Here is an 18,916-nt window from a genome sequence, read left to right as displayed (position 1 = left end):
CGATTTCCCCATTAATTTGAGCGAGGATGAAAGATTCGTGGATGAGGAAAGTGAGAGTGAAGGACTAGAGGGCAGTGGGAGCGATTCAGATAGGGAAGATGCTGTGAGAGGCGGGTGGGACCTGATATTCAGCTGGGAATGACTAAAACAGTAAATAAACACAAGACATATATATACTCTATTAGCCACAACACAACCAGGCTTATATTTAATATGCCACAAATGAATCCCGCATAACAAACACCTCCCCCCTCCCGTCCATATAACCCGCCAATACAACTCAAACACCTGCACAACACACTCAATCCCACAGCCCAAAGTACCGTTCACCTCCCCAAAGTTCATACAGCACATATATTTCCCCAAAGTCCCCAAAGTTACGTACGTGACATGCACATAGCGGCACGCACGTACAGGCAAGCGATCAAATGTTTGGAAGCCGCAGCTGCAAGCGTACTCACGGTACCGTGTCTGCGTATCCAACTCAAAGTCCTCCTGGTAAGAGTCTCTGTTGTCCCAGTTCTCCACAGGCCAATTGTAAAGCTTGACTGTCATCTTTCGGGAATGTAAACAATGAAACACCGGCTGTGTTATCCGGTCAGGGGGTGCATTCTACGGCGGGGGTGCGTTATCCGGCACAACACCTGCCGCAATACACCGCTTCCCACTTACAGCTTTCTTCTTTGCTGTCTCCATTGTTCATTGAACAAATTGCAAAACATTCACCAACACAGATGTCCAGAATACTGTGGAATTTTGCGATGAAAACAGACGACTTAATAGCTGGCCACCATGCTGTCCCAAAATGTCCTCTACAATCCGTGACGTCACGCGCTGAAGTCATCATACCGGGACGTTTTCAGCAGGATATTTCACGCGAAATTTAAAATTGCACTTTAGTAAGCTAACCCGGCCGTATTGGCATGTGTTGCAATGTTAAGATTTCATCATTGATATATAAACTATCAGACTGCGTGGTCAGTAGTAGTGGGTTTCAGTAGGCCTTTAACTGCCTGTTACATTAATTTCTCTGCTCTGTTCCACCTGGACTCTTGACTTTCCTTCTCGCGAGATCGCTTTTTTAAGTCGTGGCTGATTTTACCTGCCATACCGGCAATGCTAAAAAACAAACGTTACTCTGACACGGAGGAAACTTTTTTTGGGGGGGGTAACTCCTTTTAGTTGACCTTGTACCAGTCAATCTGTACCGTCATGAAACTCTACCTGATCCTATGCAAACTTCTAATAAATTCTTCAGTCAATCGATCTATTATAATTAGTCAGAAAAGGTTGGAAACAAAGCTAACACTACAAGCTGTGTTCACTTACCAGAGACAAAGTGTTCACAGAACAGTCTGGAGTGTTCTGTAGGAGTCCAGTGATCGCTCCGTATGGCTAAAATCCACTTGTCAACGTTGTGCACCAAGTAGCGGGAAAAAACACCATTCGATCTGTTTCTTCTTCGGTAGTTGCTTCAGGTCTTTTCGGTGCACTGCTGTCGTTATAGCGCCTCTATAGTGGCGCAACGCTGCAACTGCAGTTAAAATACGTAGCTGTCGCAAAGGCACATCAATCGCTCAATCAACAGCTTTACGCTGTGTTGAGCGAACGCAATCGCCCTGGCGGGGGCGACACAAATTTATTTTGAACGCAGGAAAACCCCTGTTCTCTCCAGTTGACTAAAGTAGTTATTTTCCATTCTCTTTCTCCCTCCATTGATGTCTGTTTGTGTTGCTAGCTGCTTAGTATGTATTTCAGCTGGGCCATAGACCCTTTTTTTAAAGACAGGAAAAGATTTCAACTCAATTTTTCTAATAAGTGTAATTTATGTAAACAAAATCATGGCCAAGTGCATTTCATCAACACCCGAATTCTGAATATCAACACAAGCATGTCGCTCAATTAAAGGGAAACTGTACTTTAAAAAAAAATTGTGCCTATTTATTATGAAAGACATGATGACGGATACATTTTTTTTAATGCATTTTAAATTTTAAGTACAGTATTTTTCGTAGTATAAGTCTCACCTGAGTATAAGTCGCACCTGCCGAAAATGCATACTAAAGAAGGAAAAAAACATATATAAGTCGCACTTTTGGGGGGAATTTATTTGATAAAACCCAACACCAAGAATAGATATTTGAAAGGCAATTTAAAATAAATAAAGAATAGTGAACAACAGGCTGAATAAGTGTACGTTATATGAGGCATAAATAACCAACTGAGAACGTGCCTGGTATGTTAACATAACATATTATGGTAAGAGTCATTCAAATAACTATAACATATAGAACATGCTATACGTTTACCAAACAATCTGTCACTCCTAATCGCTAAATCCCATGAAATCTTATACGTCTAGTCTCTTACGTGAATGAGATAAATAATATTATTTGATATTTTACGGTAATGTGTTAATCATTTCACACATAAGTCGCTCCTGAGTATAAGTCACACCCCCGGCCAAACTATGAAAAAAAACTGCGACCTATAGTCCGAAAAATACGGTAGATGCGATCAAAAGTCAGCTAACAATGGAGCCTATGTGAGTTGTTCTATTCTGCCTATAAATCCCTTAAAAAAACATCCAAACACCTCCATTAGGGTTTTATATACATGATGTAAGTATATATGTAATCTAGTAACATTTATAACATTTAGTATTTACCTATTTTGATCATTTTCGGCATTTCAAAAACGCATCACAACTTTCGCTTTCTTTTTTAACAACATCCCTGATTATTACTCACTGCAAACTTCATGAGAGCCAACAAAAATAATAATATATCACTTACTGTACAAGGTCTGCTGTCATTAGGATGCAGACTGCGAGGATGTTCATATATTCCTATTTCGATGAAGAATGACTCATAATCCTCACCAAGAAAAGGGGTGTGGAACCAAGCGTATTTTTGTTTTTCTTGCCAATGCCGGGTCTAAATTGGCTGTCAAAGTGTCCCAACTTGTCGGATTATATTCTCAGCCATCTACTGTCCAGGTGAGAGGCACGATTTATGATCCAGAATAAACTGACAGGGAGCAAGGAAGCAGCAGATCACTCGATGATGTAAACATAGGCACACAGGAAGTGATCACAATGCTGGCTATAAATAGTTTGTCTGCGTTAGCACCTATAATAACAATATCACTAATACTTGTTCATATTCAAGTCACCAAATGTAAATGGAGTATTGTTGGCAGTTTTTGGATGTATATGATCGGATTTTATGGGTGGCGTATAGCAGTGTTTTTCAACCTTTTTTGAGCCAAGGCACATTTTTTTCATAAAAAAATTACGGAGGCACACCACCAGCAGAAAAGGTTAAAGGGGAACATTATCACCAGACCTATGTAAGCGTCAATATATACCTTGATGTTGCAGAAAAAAGACCATATATTTTTTTAACCGATTTCCGAACTCTAAATGGGTGAATTTTGGCGAATTAAACGCCTTTCTATTATTCGCTTTCGGAGCGATGACGTCACAGCGTGACGTCACATCGGGAAGCAATCCGCCATTTTCTCACTTTCGTCAGTGTGTTGTCGGAGGGTGTAACAACACGAACAGGGACGGATTCAAGTTGCACCAGTGGCCCAAAGATGCGAAAGTGGCAAGAAATTTGACGAAATTTGTTCAAAATACAAGGCTGTGGGGAAAGCCGACGAAATGGTCAGTCGTTTGTTCCGCATACTTTACCGACGAAAGCTATGCTACGACAGAGGTGGCAACCGTCCCTTATGCCACCGAAGATGATCAAGAGAAGAATATCGACCCTAGCTTCCCTGGCCTGCTGACATCAACTCCAAAACTGGACAGATCAGCTTTCAGGAAAAGAGAGCGGATAAGGGTATGTCTACAGAATATATTAATTGATGAAAACTTTATTCATTACTCGCTGTTTTACGTAAATTATTTTACATAAACTGTGTTTACCAATAATTTAGCTTAAAAACATTTATTTTTTTCAATCATTCGAGTACATTCGGGTAGTCTTGTAATGCAGTATTTTGTGTCTATTTAGGTATGGTTAACCTGAGTGCTAAAATCGTGGAAAAATATATGTTCTTAGCGCGCCTGAAATGGGCTGTCTGCACTCTCAAAGTGCATGTTGTTGCCAAATGTATTTCATATGCTGTAAACCTAGTTCATAGTTGTTAGTTTCCTTTAATGCCAAACAAACACATACCAATCGTTGGTTAGAAGGCGATCGCCGAATTCGTCCTCGCTTTCTCCCGTGTCGCTGGCTGTCGTGTCGTTTTCGTCCGTTTCGCTTGCATACGGTTCAAACCGATATGGCTTAATAGCTTCAGTTTCTTCTTCAATTTCGTTTCAATACATGCGTAATCTGTTGAATCGCTTAAGCCGCTGAAATCCGAGTCTGAATCCGAGCTAATGTCGCTATAGCTTGCTGTTCTTTCCGCCATGTTTGTTTGTGTTGGCTTCACTATGTGACGTCACAGGAAAATGGACGGGTGTATATAACGATGGTTAAAATCAGGCACTTTGAAGCTTTTTTTAGGGATATTGCGTGATGGGTAACATTTTGAAAAACACTTTGAAAAATAAAATAGGCCACTGGGAACTGATTTTTAATGGTTTTAACCCTTCTGAAATTGTGATCATATTCCCCTTTAAAAAATTAAACTCCACCAGGTGCCTTATTTTGAGTTTGTTGTTGTTTCCTGTGTGTATTGCTTTAGTTCCTGTCTTGCGCTGTTATTTTGGTGACCCTTCCTGTTTTGTTGGTGTTCTCCTGTAGCAGCTTCACGCCTTCTTTTGAGCGCTATTGCCCCGCCCCTGCTTTGTTTTCGCAATCAAGACTATTTAAGTCGTGCGTACGCTATCCTTCTTTGAGGGGACATTGTCGATTGTCATGTCATGTACGGGATGTGCTTTGTGGACGCCGTCTTCGCTCCACACGCTGTAAGTTTTTGCTGTCGTCCAGCATTCTGTTTTTGTTGACTTTGTAGCCAGTTCAGTTTTACTTTTGTTTTACAAAGCCATTCCTATGGTTCAGTGCCTTTTCCTAGCGGGACTTGCCTTTTGTTGATTTTTGGTTTAAGCGTTACATACCTTTTTGCCTGCACGCTGTCTCCCGCTGTGCTCTGCCTATTGGGATCACGACAAACCATCCTCGACGTGTTCCGACTTCTACAAAGCAATGAACTACCTGCTGCCACCTACTGAAATGGAGTGTCATTACATGGTTAGTCTGTCAAGCTCTACACAGCACAGGCACTTGACAACGGCACATTATTATGATTATTGATTTGCAAAAAATATTTTTTGGACCAATTAGGTGAAGTTGCATAATTTCACACTAGTGTGCCGCGGCACGGTGGTTGAAAATCACTGGCGTATAGGACCTCTCATTGACACAAAATTAGCTGCCTTATAATAAGGTACGCCTAATGGTCCGAAAAATACGGTAACGTAATTTTCAGGCACCTATAAGCCACAAATATTTGGACAAATGTTATTTTGTACTTATGTTGAGCACACAAGTCTAATTGCCACATGTTGTTACATTGAAAGATGAAATGTTGTTTTCATTGACAAATGTAACAGAACAATATTGCCTACCGGAAAGACTATTGAGCGTGGTCTTCATGCTTCCCCTCCTGAGCGCTGAAACCGCTAAAGTCCTCCTCGGCGCTATGGTCTGGCCTTTTGGGGGCCCCGTTTCCTTTTTCCATGACTGGGCCGATTGTCTTCGGCTTCGGGTCTGAGTCGTGTGCATTTTGTGGTTTCCTCTCTCTGATGGCGTCCGTCACGCGGTAAATGGTCGACTGAAACTTTCATCGGTCTGATGTGATCAGGCTAAAATTGTTGGCCGCATGTGAAGCTCGTAAACCTGAAAAAAAAAATCTATAAATGACCTGCAGCGTTGTATAAAGCGCTGGGGTTTAAAGTGTGGTAAAAGTGAGCAGGTAGACAAGAAAAAACAACAAAATGCCGGCATGTGAAACGCGGAAATCCGTCAACATGTCACTTTAGTGTTTTTAAACTGACATATTTTAATACAAATAAATTGAACACTGGCCTCAGCTACAGGTACTCACTAGTCCTCTTGCCTAAACTCAGCACTGAGTTGCAGAACCAGGAGACGATCAGGAGCACCGAAGCAAGCTTGTATTTTGTTAACCATCTAGCTATCTTACTTACTTGTCGTCGCTGCTTATCATGTTTGGATGGTTACAATCCCAACACTGTAATTGTAGATCAGCGGTTCTTCTCAAAGTAGCACCTCAGCACCTCTTCAATGACCAACATTAAATACAGTAGCGTAGTAGGCCTAAGTAGTCATTAAAAACAGGGCATAGTACATTTCATATTTTAGGCCACTGTAGCATTACACACAGTTTGAACAGTAACACTGTGTTGGGATATCATTTTAAGTGGGTCTTTGGCGTAACGTACCACATTTTGAGAATCACTGTTATTAAGGTATTTACATACCTTAATTGTTTCCAAACGATGTCTGTAACACGGCAGTAAAACGGCTGATCAAACAAAACAGAAGTCATGGTCATGGACCCACTAGCTGCGCAAGCTAGCTCTACAATCAGCTAAACAGACTCAATAACTCCACGGTGACGTTTTGGTGAATTTACTGAGGAATTTGTGAAACTGAAACAATACAAAAATAATTCCATTGTAAGTGAATAATACTAAAACAGACACTCTTAAACGTGTTAGCATATTAGCTCATGCTAACAACGCTAGCGTCATTACGTAACCATACTTGCCAACCTTGAGACCTGCAAATTCGGGAGATTGGGGGGGTGGGCGGTGTTAAGGGGGAGGAGTATATTTATAGCTAGAATTAACTGAAATTAAAGTATTTATTTTTATATATATATATATATATATATTATATACATATATATTGTATATATATGTATATATATATTATATATATATATTATATATATAATATATATATTATATATATATTATATATATTATATATATATATGTATATATTATATATCTAATGTATATATTATATAATATATATATTATATATATATTATATATATATATGTATATATTATATATATAATGTATATATTATATATATATATATGTATATATTATATATATATATATGTATATATTATATATATATATATGTATATATTATATTATATATATATGTATATATTATATTATATATATATGTATATATTATATATATTTTTATATATATATATATATATATATATAATATATATATACATATATATATATAGAGTACAGTAATGAAAAGACAGTTGTTCTACTAACTGTACTGTACTTGTTGCTTACTTTAAAGGCCTACTGAAATGCGATTTCTTATTTAAACGGGGATAGCAGGTCCATTCTATGTGTCCATCCATCCATCCATCTTCTTCCGCTTATCCGAGGTCGGGTCGCGGGGGCAGCAGCCTAAGCAGGGAAGCCCAGACTTCCCTCTCCCCAGCCACTTCGTCCAGCTCTTCCCGGGGGATCCCGAGGCGTTCCCAGGCCAGCCGGGAGACATAGTCTTCCCAGCGTGTCCTGGGTCTTCCCCATGGCCTCCTACCGGTCGGACGTGCCCTAAACACCTCCCGAGGGAGGCGATCGGGTGGCATCCTGACCAGATGCCCGAACCACCTCATCTGGCTCCTCTCGATGTGGAGGAGCATTCTATGTGTCATACTTGATCATTTCGCGATATTGCCATATTTTTGCTGAAAGGATTTAGTAGGGAACATCGACGATAAAGTTCGCAACTTTTGGTCGCTGATAAAAAAGCCTTGCCTGTACCGGAAGTAGCAGACGAGTAGTGTGACGTCACAGGTTGTGGAGCTCCTCACATCTGCACATTGTTTACAATCATGGCCACCAGCAGCGAGAGCGATTCGGACCGAGAAAGCGACGATTTCCCCATTAATTTGAGCGAGGGTGAAAGATTCGTGGATGAGGAAAGTGAGAGTGAAGGACTAGAGGGCAGTGGGAGCGATTCAGATAGGGAAGATGCTGTGAGAGGCGGGTGGGACCTGATATTCAGCTGGGAATGACTCAAACAGTAAATAAACACAAGACATATATATACTCTATTAGCCACAACACAACCAGGCTTATATTTAATATGCCACAAATTAATCCCGCATAACAAACACCTCCCCCCTCCCGTCCATATAACCCGCCAATACAACTCAAACACCTGCACAACACACTCAATCCCACAGCCCAAAGTACCGTTCACCTCCCCAAAGTTCATACAGCACATATATTTCCCCAAAGTCCCCATAGTTACGTACGTGACATGCACATAGCGGCACGCACGTACGGGCAAACGATCAAATGTTTGGAAGCCGCAGCTGCATGCGTACTCACGGTACCGCGTCTGCGTATCCAACTCAAAGTCCTCCCGGTAAGAGTCTCTGTTGTCCCAGTTCTCCACAGGCCAATGGTAAAGCTTGACTGTCATCTTTCGGGAATGTAAACAATGAAACACCGGCTGTGTTTGTGTTGCTGCATCTGCCTGCAATACACCGCTTCCCACCTACAGCTTTCTTCTTTGCTGTCTCCATTGTTCATTGAACAAATTGCAAAAGATTCACCAACACAGATGTCCAGAATACTGTGGAATTTTGCGATGAAAACAGACGACTTAATAGCTGGCCACCATGCTGTCCCAAAATGTCCTCCACAATCCGTGACGTCATCATACCGAGACGTATTGGCATGTGTTGCAATGTTAAGATTTCATCATTGATATATAAACTATCAGACTGCGTGGTCGGTAGTAGTGGGTTTCAGTAGGCCTTTAAAAAAACAAAAACACCTACCTTTCACTATTTGAGTAGCTTTTGTTCTGCCATTTGAGTACTGGCATAATCCCAGGAATGTAGGCTCATACGACTTGTTTGTTTGTCTTGTCTTTATTGCACAAGATGTAATGCAACCACACAACAGCTCCAATGTGTGTTTTATCCCTTTTCCCGGCAAAACTCGAACACCCACTTCCTATTAACAACGTCACTTCCCTATCTCTCCCGGAAGTCCCGCCCCCCAGCCACAGTCATTGGCTAACACCCCGTAGCCAGCCGCTACAGTATTAACGTGCCGGCTGGAATAAACACACGCTGAGAAATAGCTCCGTGCCTGCCTACTTTATGGGTTATAGATAAACCTATGGATAACGGAGACATATATAATAGTCTCCTTTTCAGGTGAGAGAGGACGCTAAAGGCAGTGCCTTTAAGGCATGCCCCCAATATTGTTGTCCGGGTGGAAATCGGGAGAAATTCGGGAGAATGGTTGCCCTGGGAGATTTTCGGGAGAGGCACTGAAATTCGGGAGTCTCCCGGAAAATTCGGGAGGGTTGGCAAGTATGTTACGTAACGATAGCACGTACAAATATGCATGAAAACACTCCTACAGACATCACACATGGAACGGCTTAGTAAGTATGACTTGTTTTAGTTATATATTGTAAAACTTGGCGTGATGAATGAAGAATCATTACAAGTAGCAACGCTTTGGACGATTGGAAGACCAGACGTCACTTCGAGTTCTGGTTAAAAGCAGTAAATGGGAGGACACTGCAGCAGCTGCAGTGAGCGAACTTGTCCAAAAGATGGCACCACAGCACAAACTATAAAACATATTTTTAATGCATTTGCTTGTTTTGTTTTAGCTTTTTGTATAGAATTATCTTCACTGTTTTATGAGCCGCAGGGTTCAAAGTGTAAAAAAAAATATATACCGTATTTTCCGCACTATAAGGCGCACCTAAAAACCACAAATTTTCTCAAAAGCTGACAGTGCGCCTTATAACCCGGTGCGCTTTATATATGGATAAATATTAAGATTCATTTTCATAAAGTTTAGGTCTCGCAACTACGGTAAACAGCCGCCATCTTTTTTCCCCGTAGAAGAAGCGCGCGGTGCATGCTGGGATATGTGACGTTTCATTTCCATTTGTGTGTTTATGTAAAGACCCCAAAATGGCTCCTATTAAGTGTGTTGTCTGTCTAATTATAAATAATGCAGACGAGGCGTGTTAACTGAGTTCTCAACGTTTACTCACAGCGTGCTCATAACCACATTCTAACTGCCAGCATACAACAACGCTTCTCAGGGCTACCGCGCATGCTCGTCACTATCGTTGCATGCTGGGTAGTGTAGTTGTTATATTTGCTAGCTCATAACATCACATTAAGAGACACGCTTAATTCAATACTCGCCGTCATTCCGGGTGGATTGACAAAAGACCTCCAGCCGCTAGATATTGGTGTCAACAGGGCATTCGAAGCTAGACTGCTAACTACGTGGGAACAGTGGATGACAGAAGGCGAACACACCTTCACTAAGACAGGGAGACAGCGCCGGACGACATACGCCCAACTTTTCAATTCGGACAACGAAGGAGAATAATTCGAGGGATTTATGAATGAAGAATAACTTCAGAAAGTGAGCGTTATGTTTATTTTGTGTGTTGTGACATTAACGTTCGAGCAACATTATGTTGCTATTGCTCTGCACTATTTTGAATTTTACTATGTTTGTGATTGCACATTTGCGTACATTTTGGGAGTGAACAGAGTTGTTAGAACGCTGGTTTTTAATATATTATTAAAGTTTGACTGACCTATCTGACTGTTTTTTTTGACATTCCTTTAGCGCAGTTAGATGCGGCTTACAACACCGGGCGGCTTATAGGTGGACAAAGTTTTGAAATATGCCGTTCATTGAAGGCGCGGCTTTTAACCCAGGGCGCCTTATGGTGCGGAAAATACGGTAGTAGCTACTTATATCCGGAATTCACAGTAGCTTTTTTGCAGAAGGTCCCTAAAAATAGCAGAGCGCTCCTGTAACGGAGAAAATAATACAATTTCTACTAGGGATGTCCGATAATATCGGCCGATAAATGCGTTAAAATGTAATATCGGAAATTATCGGTATCGTTTTTTTAATTATCTGTATTTTTTTAATTAAATCAACATAAAAAACACAAGATACACTTACAATTAGTGCACCAACTCCTTCACACAAAAGGGTTGTTTATTTCTGTTATTAATATTGTGGTTCCTACATTATATATCAATATATATCAATACAGTCTGCAAGGGATACAGTCCGTAAGCACACATGATTGTGCGTGCTGCTGGTCCACTAATAGTACTAACCTTTAACAGTTAATTTGACTCATTTTCATTAATTACTAGTTTCTATGTAACTGTTTTTATATTGTTTTTTTATTCAAGAAAATGTTTTTAATTTATTTATCTTATTTTATAAACATTTTTAAAAAGTACCTTATCTTCACCATACCTGGTTGTCCAAATTAGGCATAATAATGTGTTAATTCCACGACTGCATATATCGGTTGATATCGGTATCGGTAATTAAAGCGTTGGACAAATCGGAATATCGGATATCGGCAAAAAGCCATTATCGGACATCCCTAATTTCTACTGTAGAGGACGCTGCGTCTCCAGAATAAACACAATTGGGCTAATAGTGACGGAGGAAGTCCGGTCCCTAGCGTTCTGGAAAGGTGGCTCCCAGAACAATTGAGTTGAATATCCAATTGGGGGGCTATGCCTCATAATGTTGGCTTTTGGACGGCAGGAAGGAAGCATAGATTGGAAGCAAGAAGGTCTGAGCTGAAGATACACATGAACAAAGTCCTCCCACTAATTGTCTTTCAGCGTTCGACTGCAAAGCGAGGAGGCAGCGTTTACGGCAGAGCTCCAAGAAGAAGACGCTGCCGTTGACCCAAACACCCGAGGATATGTACAGACTCACGTGCAGGTAACGTCTTCATGGCGGGTGAGCGCGTGTGCCGTTTGACCACATGGTGGCACCTTCTCCTTGCAGGTTCTGTGACCTGGTCTTCCAGGGTCCTTTGTCGGTCCAGGAGGACTGGGTGAAGCACCTCCAGAGACACATCATGAACACTGGAGTCCCTCACACTGGGCTGGGCATGGTGGAGGCCATATCACCCTCCGCAGACTTGGCTGGCGTCAAGAGCGACCAGGAGAACACTCCCATTGCCACCTCCTGAACACAACCTGAACTTTGCTTTATGTACATGGGATGTCTTTTCACTTTTTTGTAGGACGTACAGGCCAAAAGTACAATCTGCATCTTTCAGATTGCCGTATAAATGGAGACTTTTTGGACAATGATTTTGGATATTTTCCCCCCCGTGGAAGAAGAGTTCCACCGCAGTAAGGAAGACAACCTTTACCTCAGACTCGGAATCCAATCAACCTTTTCTTCTAAATTAGGAGCACTTGTATGAAAACCTGCTTTCTTCTACCCCATCTTCATGCACACTTAGTATCCAACCTGACAAAAATAAAAACTTATACTAAATATTTTATTTTTTTGGTTCTGTTTTCAACGATCGAGTGGAACCTTTGAAGTAGAAAACAATCCATTTCATGACTTACTTCATGTATAAAAAGTTTATATAGTAAAGTTAGCTTTAAATAGACTATATAAAGGAGTCATATGTAATAATCTCATGTCAAGTCATCATTAAATGGCCCTGATATGTCGAAAGGCGTTAATAAATCATGTTCTTTTCCAATACCGCTATAACTGATAACAGTAATATGTTCATTTCAGAATTAGATTTACAGCCCCGAAATATTGTTTTCATTTCGATGCCCCGCCCTCCACCCTTTGACCAATTAGAAAGTCCGAGTGTGTCACATCCAGGTTCATCTTCGTCGAGCTACTGCCACTGGTAAAGGTACTAAACATGTCAGACCTTAGTAAATCTAAAATGCCTCGTTCCCATTCTCAACTTATTCATGACAAAGCCAGGAACAAAACGAGGATGCCTTTGGAAGATGGAGAAGATTTTTTCATCTGAAGCCAAACTTGATAATTTCCTCCTTGATAGGTAAGTCAGGCATTTAGGTATTATTATTACTTGTCATAAATGGAAATGGACATTTGGTATGTAAATGATATTGTCCAATACAGTCTATGATATTGTCTATCAAAGCTAGTATGTTCCTGCAACGAATGCTTAGTGTGATGGTGCGAAGCTCCGAGTGTAATGCTTAAGCATGCTAGCCCGGTCAATGACACATCGACGTTAGCTTGTATGTCGATGTGTCATCCAACTGACATGACAAAATATATTTTGGACAAATAAAAGCTATGTGGATATGGGTAGTGTCAGTGCCTATTTCCTTCTCAATATGCCGATACGCTGAGGAAATGGGTTCCAACATTAGCACATTCATGGCAATGTGAAACATATGGAGACAGCCAACGCATACTTGATCTTCAGCGATACAGGTCACACTGAGAGTGGCCGTATAAAAAACTTTTAACATTGTTAGAAATATGCGCCACACTGTGAACCCACACCAAACACGAATGACAACACATTTTGAGAGAACATCCGCACAGTAACACAACATAAACACAACAGAACAAATACCCAGAAGTCTTTGCAGCACTAACTCTTCCGGGACGCTACAAAGTGTGTGTGTGTGTGGGGGGGGGGGGATTTAGAGGTGTATATTGTAGCGTCCAGGTGTTGTGCCGGATAATGCACCCCCGGCGTAGAATGCACCCCCTGATGGGAGTGTTATATCAACTAAAGCCCACTTAAAGTTTCCACGTGCAAGATTGAATCTATTTGAAAAAGTAATTTAATAAGAAGCCAAAAGTGCAAAAACAATAATGTTCGTGTTGGAGGAGTTGTGAATGAATGAAATATGAAATCCGTGCTGCAGTCTGCAGGTGTACCTAATGTTGTGGCCCAGCAGCGACGGCAGCACGGATTTCATATTTCATTCATTCACAACTCCTCCAACACGAACATTATTGTTTTTGCACTTTTGGCTTCTTATTAAAGAACTTTTTCAAATAGATTCAATCTTGCACGTGGAAACTTTAAGTGTGGGCTTTAGTTGATATAACACTCCCGTCAGGGGTGCATTATCCGGCACAACACTTGAAGAGTTAGTACTGCAAAGGGTTTTGGGTACCGTATTTGTTCTGTTGTGTTACTGTGAGGATGTTCTCCCAAAATGGGTTTGTCATTGTTTGGTGTGGATTCACAGTGTGGCGTATATTTGTAACAATGTTAATGTTGCTATACGGCCACTCACAGTGTAACCTGTATCGCTGAAGAGCAAGTATGCGTTGCATTCACGTGTGTGTGCGTACAGGAGCCGCACATATCTTGTGACTGGGCGGGCACGTTGTTAGAAGGGATGAAAAACGGATGTGACGTCAGCTCATAGAGGACGTTAAAAGCAGTGCCTGTAAGGCACGCCCCCAAGACTGTGGAATACGAGAAATAATGACTGATGAACACCTTCGTTCGATAATGAAGGTTGCCTCAGCTCAAAGCCTGAGCCCCGACATTAATGAACTAGTATCCAAGAAAAGATGTCAGGTATCTGGTTTGGGCACATCAGATTAGATCAGTGTGTTGCAAACTGAGCAGTTTAAAGTCCTGAATGGTTGGTTTATTCATTGTTATTTTATTTTCAAATTTATTAGCCTGTGGAAAAAGTTAATGTTGATATTTACCTCAGAAGGCTGCACATAGAAAAGAGGCATTCAATTTTTATTAGGGACCGCAATGTCCCTTTGGGACAGAGGACCCTATTGTAATTGTAAGGTTTTATTATTATTATTCCGCCGCCTCTTTGAGCTGTAATTTGACCCCCTTAACATGCTTCAAAACTCACCATATTTGACACACACATCAGGACTTGCAAAAATTGCCATTTAATAAAAAAAACAAACCCCAAAACTCAAAATTGCGCTCTAGCGCCCCCTAGGAAAAACACAGACAAAACTGCTTGTAACTTCCGGTAGAAATGTCGTAGAGACATGAAACAAAAACTTCTATGTAGGTCTGACTTAGACCTAGATTTCATACATTAACATCTTTCAGCAAAAATCAACAGGAAGTTGGCAATTCCCCCTTCAAAACAAAAGTTTCGTAAAAACAGTCACTTTTGCCTCTTTGAGCTGTAATTTGACCCCCTTAACATGCTTCAAAGCTCACCAAACTGGACACACACATCAGGACTGGCAAAAATTGCGATCTAATGAAAAAATCCAACCCCAAAACTCAAAATTGCGCTCTAGCACCCCCTAGGAAGAAAACACAGACACAACTGCTCCTAGGAAGAAAACTCAGACAAAACTGCCTGTAACTTTCAGTAGGAATGTCATAGAGACATGAAACAAAAACCTCTATGTAGGTATCACTTAGACCTACATTTCACATATTGACAACCCCCAGCAAAAATCAACAGGAAGTTTGCTATTCCCCCTTCAAAACAAAAGTTTTGTAAAAAACGGTCACCTTTTTTCAAACATTATCTCCTCTGAGCGCGTTTGTTGTGTCGGCTTCAAACTAGCACAGGAGAGAGATCGAACCTTTCTGATTAAAAGTTGACCAAAGAGTTTTTATTACTGCTCCGGTTTGGATTTTATGTGCCGTCAAAGTCGGTCCCGTCCATCGCTGCTTGCAGCTTTAATTTAAATTGTATTTGATATGCCATTGATATATTTTAATTTTTATTATTATTATTTGAAACTGGATTTTGCATGTCACTATAAAGTTATATAAGCCTTGCTTGTTCAATATTCAATGCAAAACTTGTTTGGGTCCCTATTAAAAGGTTAATTTTTTCAACGTTGGCCCGCGGCTTTGTTCAGTTTTAAATTTTGGCCCCACTCTGTATTTGAGTTTGACACCCCTGGTAACATGTCTTGTTACCTTGGTAACATGTCTCCTCTTTAGTTTTGGGCGTACATTAGGCTGCTAAGCATGCTCTACTTATTTTCACCAGTATAAGCATTGCTAGAGTTGGTTGTAGTTGGTTTTAGTCTTTTGTTTTCTTAAAGTACTGACAATAACCATATGATTGACATTTGTTGTGATGTTGTACGCAGGCATGACATACCGGGTACTTCTTCTTCAAAATAGCCTAATTTATGTGTAAAATGTGTTAGAGATTTGTTATTGACAGAACGCGTGTCTGTTCAGCTGTTATGGTCGCAGCATCTCAACCCCCTAGTAAGAGGCAGTGGAAGTTTCAAGTTCCTTGGAGTAGCCCAGTCCATATCGAGCTGGATTCGGCTGCGTATCTCGCAACCGCAGTCAGGGAGAGAAGCCGGGGACTACAGTACCATTTCTGGCCACATTATTACATATGGCTCCTTTAATCTTGCTTAGTAAAATGACAAGAATGGAATGATGTGACGTTCTGCACGATGACCACTTCAAAAGCAATGTTTTGATTTTGGAGGCATATTTTCACACTGATGGCCAAAACTATTCAATGGGTGTGTTTCACTTTGCAGGTTCTACTGTCAAAACTACTAGCCACGCCCTTCATCCTTGTCTACAATATTTTAACAATGACACTTTTTCAATAACTTGACTTCAAATGTATTATATCACAAATACAATGTTTAAAGCGTTTGTGTTCACAATTAAAATAAATGCACAAGTTGACTTTTCTCCCGTGTGTCTCACACACATACACATCCTTGTATTTGTTGCCTTCTTGAGACCTCCGAAAAATGCCTGCCTCTTTAGGACCACCCTTTCTAGATATATAAAGATTTGTATTTACAACATTAATAATATATACATACTATGCAAATATAAAAAAGGTAAGGTTTTAGTAAAGAAAAAAAAAATGTTTTTGAATTTTTTGTTTGTAATTGTTTTTTAATCTTCATTAATTACTTCAAGTTATTACAATATGTCTCTATATACATTTTATTTTATTTTAATTAATTTTGGCCAAAGGGGGCGCATTTCAATTTCTTACACACACTTATTACATATGTTGGCCAGAGGGGGAGCACTTCAAAAAATTTTACACACACTTGTTATTTCATATGTTGACCAAAGGAGGAGCACTTTTAAAACCGACACAGAGTCAATTTGAAAAATCCCTCCTTTTTGGAACCACCCTAATTTTGAGAGATTTCACCACCAAATGCAATGGTTTTCCGTACTGGGACCATAATTTAATTCCTAACTTCTTCACCGGTCCTCATATGGAAGGTACTTTTCCTTGTTGAGGTTTCAAGAAGGGTTGAAATACACGAACACACGAACACACACACACACACACACACACACACACACACAGGGGTTCTACAATAAGAACATTTCAGCTTCTGAGTAAGAACAATCTGCTTTAATTGTTTAAAAAAAATACCTGAAAAGCTTCAAAATGCGTGTGATGGTGAAAGTTAGTCAAGTCCACGGTGAACTTGTGGCAGATGTTTGGGGGTCTTCACTCCAGCTTGCCGAACCCCTGAAAAAGACCATGTTTTTTTTTACATGGAGAAGAACATCTACAGTGCGTCCAGAAAGTATTCACAGCTCTCCCCACCCCACCCACATTTTCCTATGTTACTGCCTTATTCCAAAATGGAATAAATTCCTTTTTGTCCTCAAAATTTGACACACAATACCCCATAATGACAATGTGAAAAGTTGCTATTTTTTAATTGCAAAACACAAATGGTTGAAAGTGTCCAAAGATAGGTGTGCCAAGCTTGTGGCATCGTATACAAAAAAGACTTGAGGCTGTAATTGCTGCCAAAGGTGCATCAACTAAGTGTTGAGCAAAGGCTCTAAATACTTATGTACATTTATTTTTGTTTGTTGAAATGTCACAATGCAAATAAAGTGGTGCCTCAGTTTTTGTACGGGAGACTTTTGGTCCACAGTCTGAAGTAGTCTAAAGTATTGTGTATCATTGTTGCATTATTTTTAATGATCAAATCAAATGTTTAAAAATGAGCTGATTATAACTTCTGTCCAGTTAACTTATTATCCATCCATCCATCTTCTTCCGCTTATCCGAGGTCGGGTCGCGGGGGCAGCAGCCTAAGCAGGGAAGCCCAGACTTCCCTCTCCCCAGCCACTTCGTCCAGCTTTTCCCGGGGGATCCCGAGGCGTTCCCAGGCCAGCCGGGAGACATAGTCTTCCCAACGTGTCCTGGGTCTTCCCCGTGGCCTCCTACCGGTCGGACGTGCCCTAAACACCTCCCTAGGGAGGCGTTCGGGTGGCATCCTGACCAGATGCCCGAACCACCTCATCTGGCTCCTCTCGATGTGGAGGAGCAGTGGCTTTACTTTGAGTTCCCCCCGGATGACAGAGCTTCTCACCCTATCTCTAAGGGAGAGCCCCGCCACCCGGCGGAGGAAACTCATTTCGGCCGCTTGTACCCGTGATCTTGTCCTTTCGGTCATAACCCAAAGCTTATGACCATAGGTGAGGATGGGAACGTAGATCGACCGGTAAATTGAGAGCTTTGCCTTCCGGCTCAGCTCCTTCTTCACCACAACGGATCGATACAGCGTTCGCATTACTGAAGACGCCGCACCGATCCGCCTGTCGATCTCACGATCCACTCTTCCCTCACTCGTGAACAAGACTCCGAGTTACTTGAACTCCTCCACTTGGGGTAGGGTCTCCCCCGCAACCTAGAGATGGCACTCCACCCTTTTCCGGGCGAGAACCATGGACTCGGACTTGGAGGTGCTGATTCTCATCCCAGTCGCTTCACACTCGGCTGCGAACCGATCCAGTGAGAGCTGAAGATCCTGGCCAGATGAAGCCATCAGGACCACATCATCTGCAAATAGCAGAGACCTAATCCTGCAGCCACCAAACCAGATCCCCTCAACGCCTTGACTGCGCCTAGAAATTCTGTCCATAAAAGTTATGAACAGAATCGGTGACAAAGGGCAGCCTTGGCGGAGTCCAACCTTCACTGGAAACGTGTCCGACTTACTGCCGGCAATGCGGACCAAGCTCTGACACTGATCATACAGGGAGCGGACCGCCACAATCAGACAGTCCGATACCCCATACTCTCTGAGCACTCCCCACAGGACTTCCCGAGGGACACGGTC

The 18,916-nt window shown here is 41.3% G+C and overlaps 2 protein-coding genes across 8 annotated transcripts in view; one reads left to right on the top strand and one right to left on the bottom strand.

Moving 5' to 3' along the window:
- LOC133588463 (zinc finger protein 644-like) overlaps window positions 1-12,358 on the top strand; it is a 30,031-nt gene extending 17,673 nt beyond the window's left edge. Inside the window, 2 exon segments of the mRNA XM_061941045.2 lie at window positions 11,689-11,791; window positions 11,858-12,358. Coding sequence (XP_061797029.2) covers window positions 11,689-11,791; window positions 11,858-12,044 — 290 coding nt within the window. The 3' untranslated portion in view covers window positions 12,045-12,358.
- Window positions 12,359-16,732: 4,374 nt separating this feature from the next.
- The window catches only part of LOC133588513 (uncharacterized), a 62,716-nt gene continuing 60,532 nt past the window's right edge, over window positions 16,733-18,916 (bottom strand). For 6 of the 7 annotated variants that reach the window (XM_061941111.2, XM_061941119.2, XM_072912223.1 and 3 more), the window contains one exon: window positions 17,148-17,307. In XM_061941111.2, the coding sequence (XP_061797095.1) occupies window positions 17,287-17,307 (21 nt within the window). In that variant the 3' untranslated portion in view covers window positions 17,148-17,286. Of the gene's footprint in view, window positions 17,061-17,147; window positions 17,308-18,916 lie in introns of those variants that run through there. The other variant, XR_012049314.1, reaches the window with a different exon arrangement.

Source organism: Nerophis lumbriciformis, linkage group LG03 (genome assembly GCF_033978685.3).
Source record: "Nerophis lumbriciformis linkage group LG03, RoL_Nlum_v2.1, whole genome shotgun sequence".
Classification (NCBI taxonomy): Eukaryota; Metazoa; Chordata; class Actinopteri; order Syngnathiformes; family Syngnathidae; genus Nerophis; species Nerophis lumbriciformis.
This window is presented reverse-complemented; position numbering and strand designations above follow the sequence as displayed.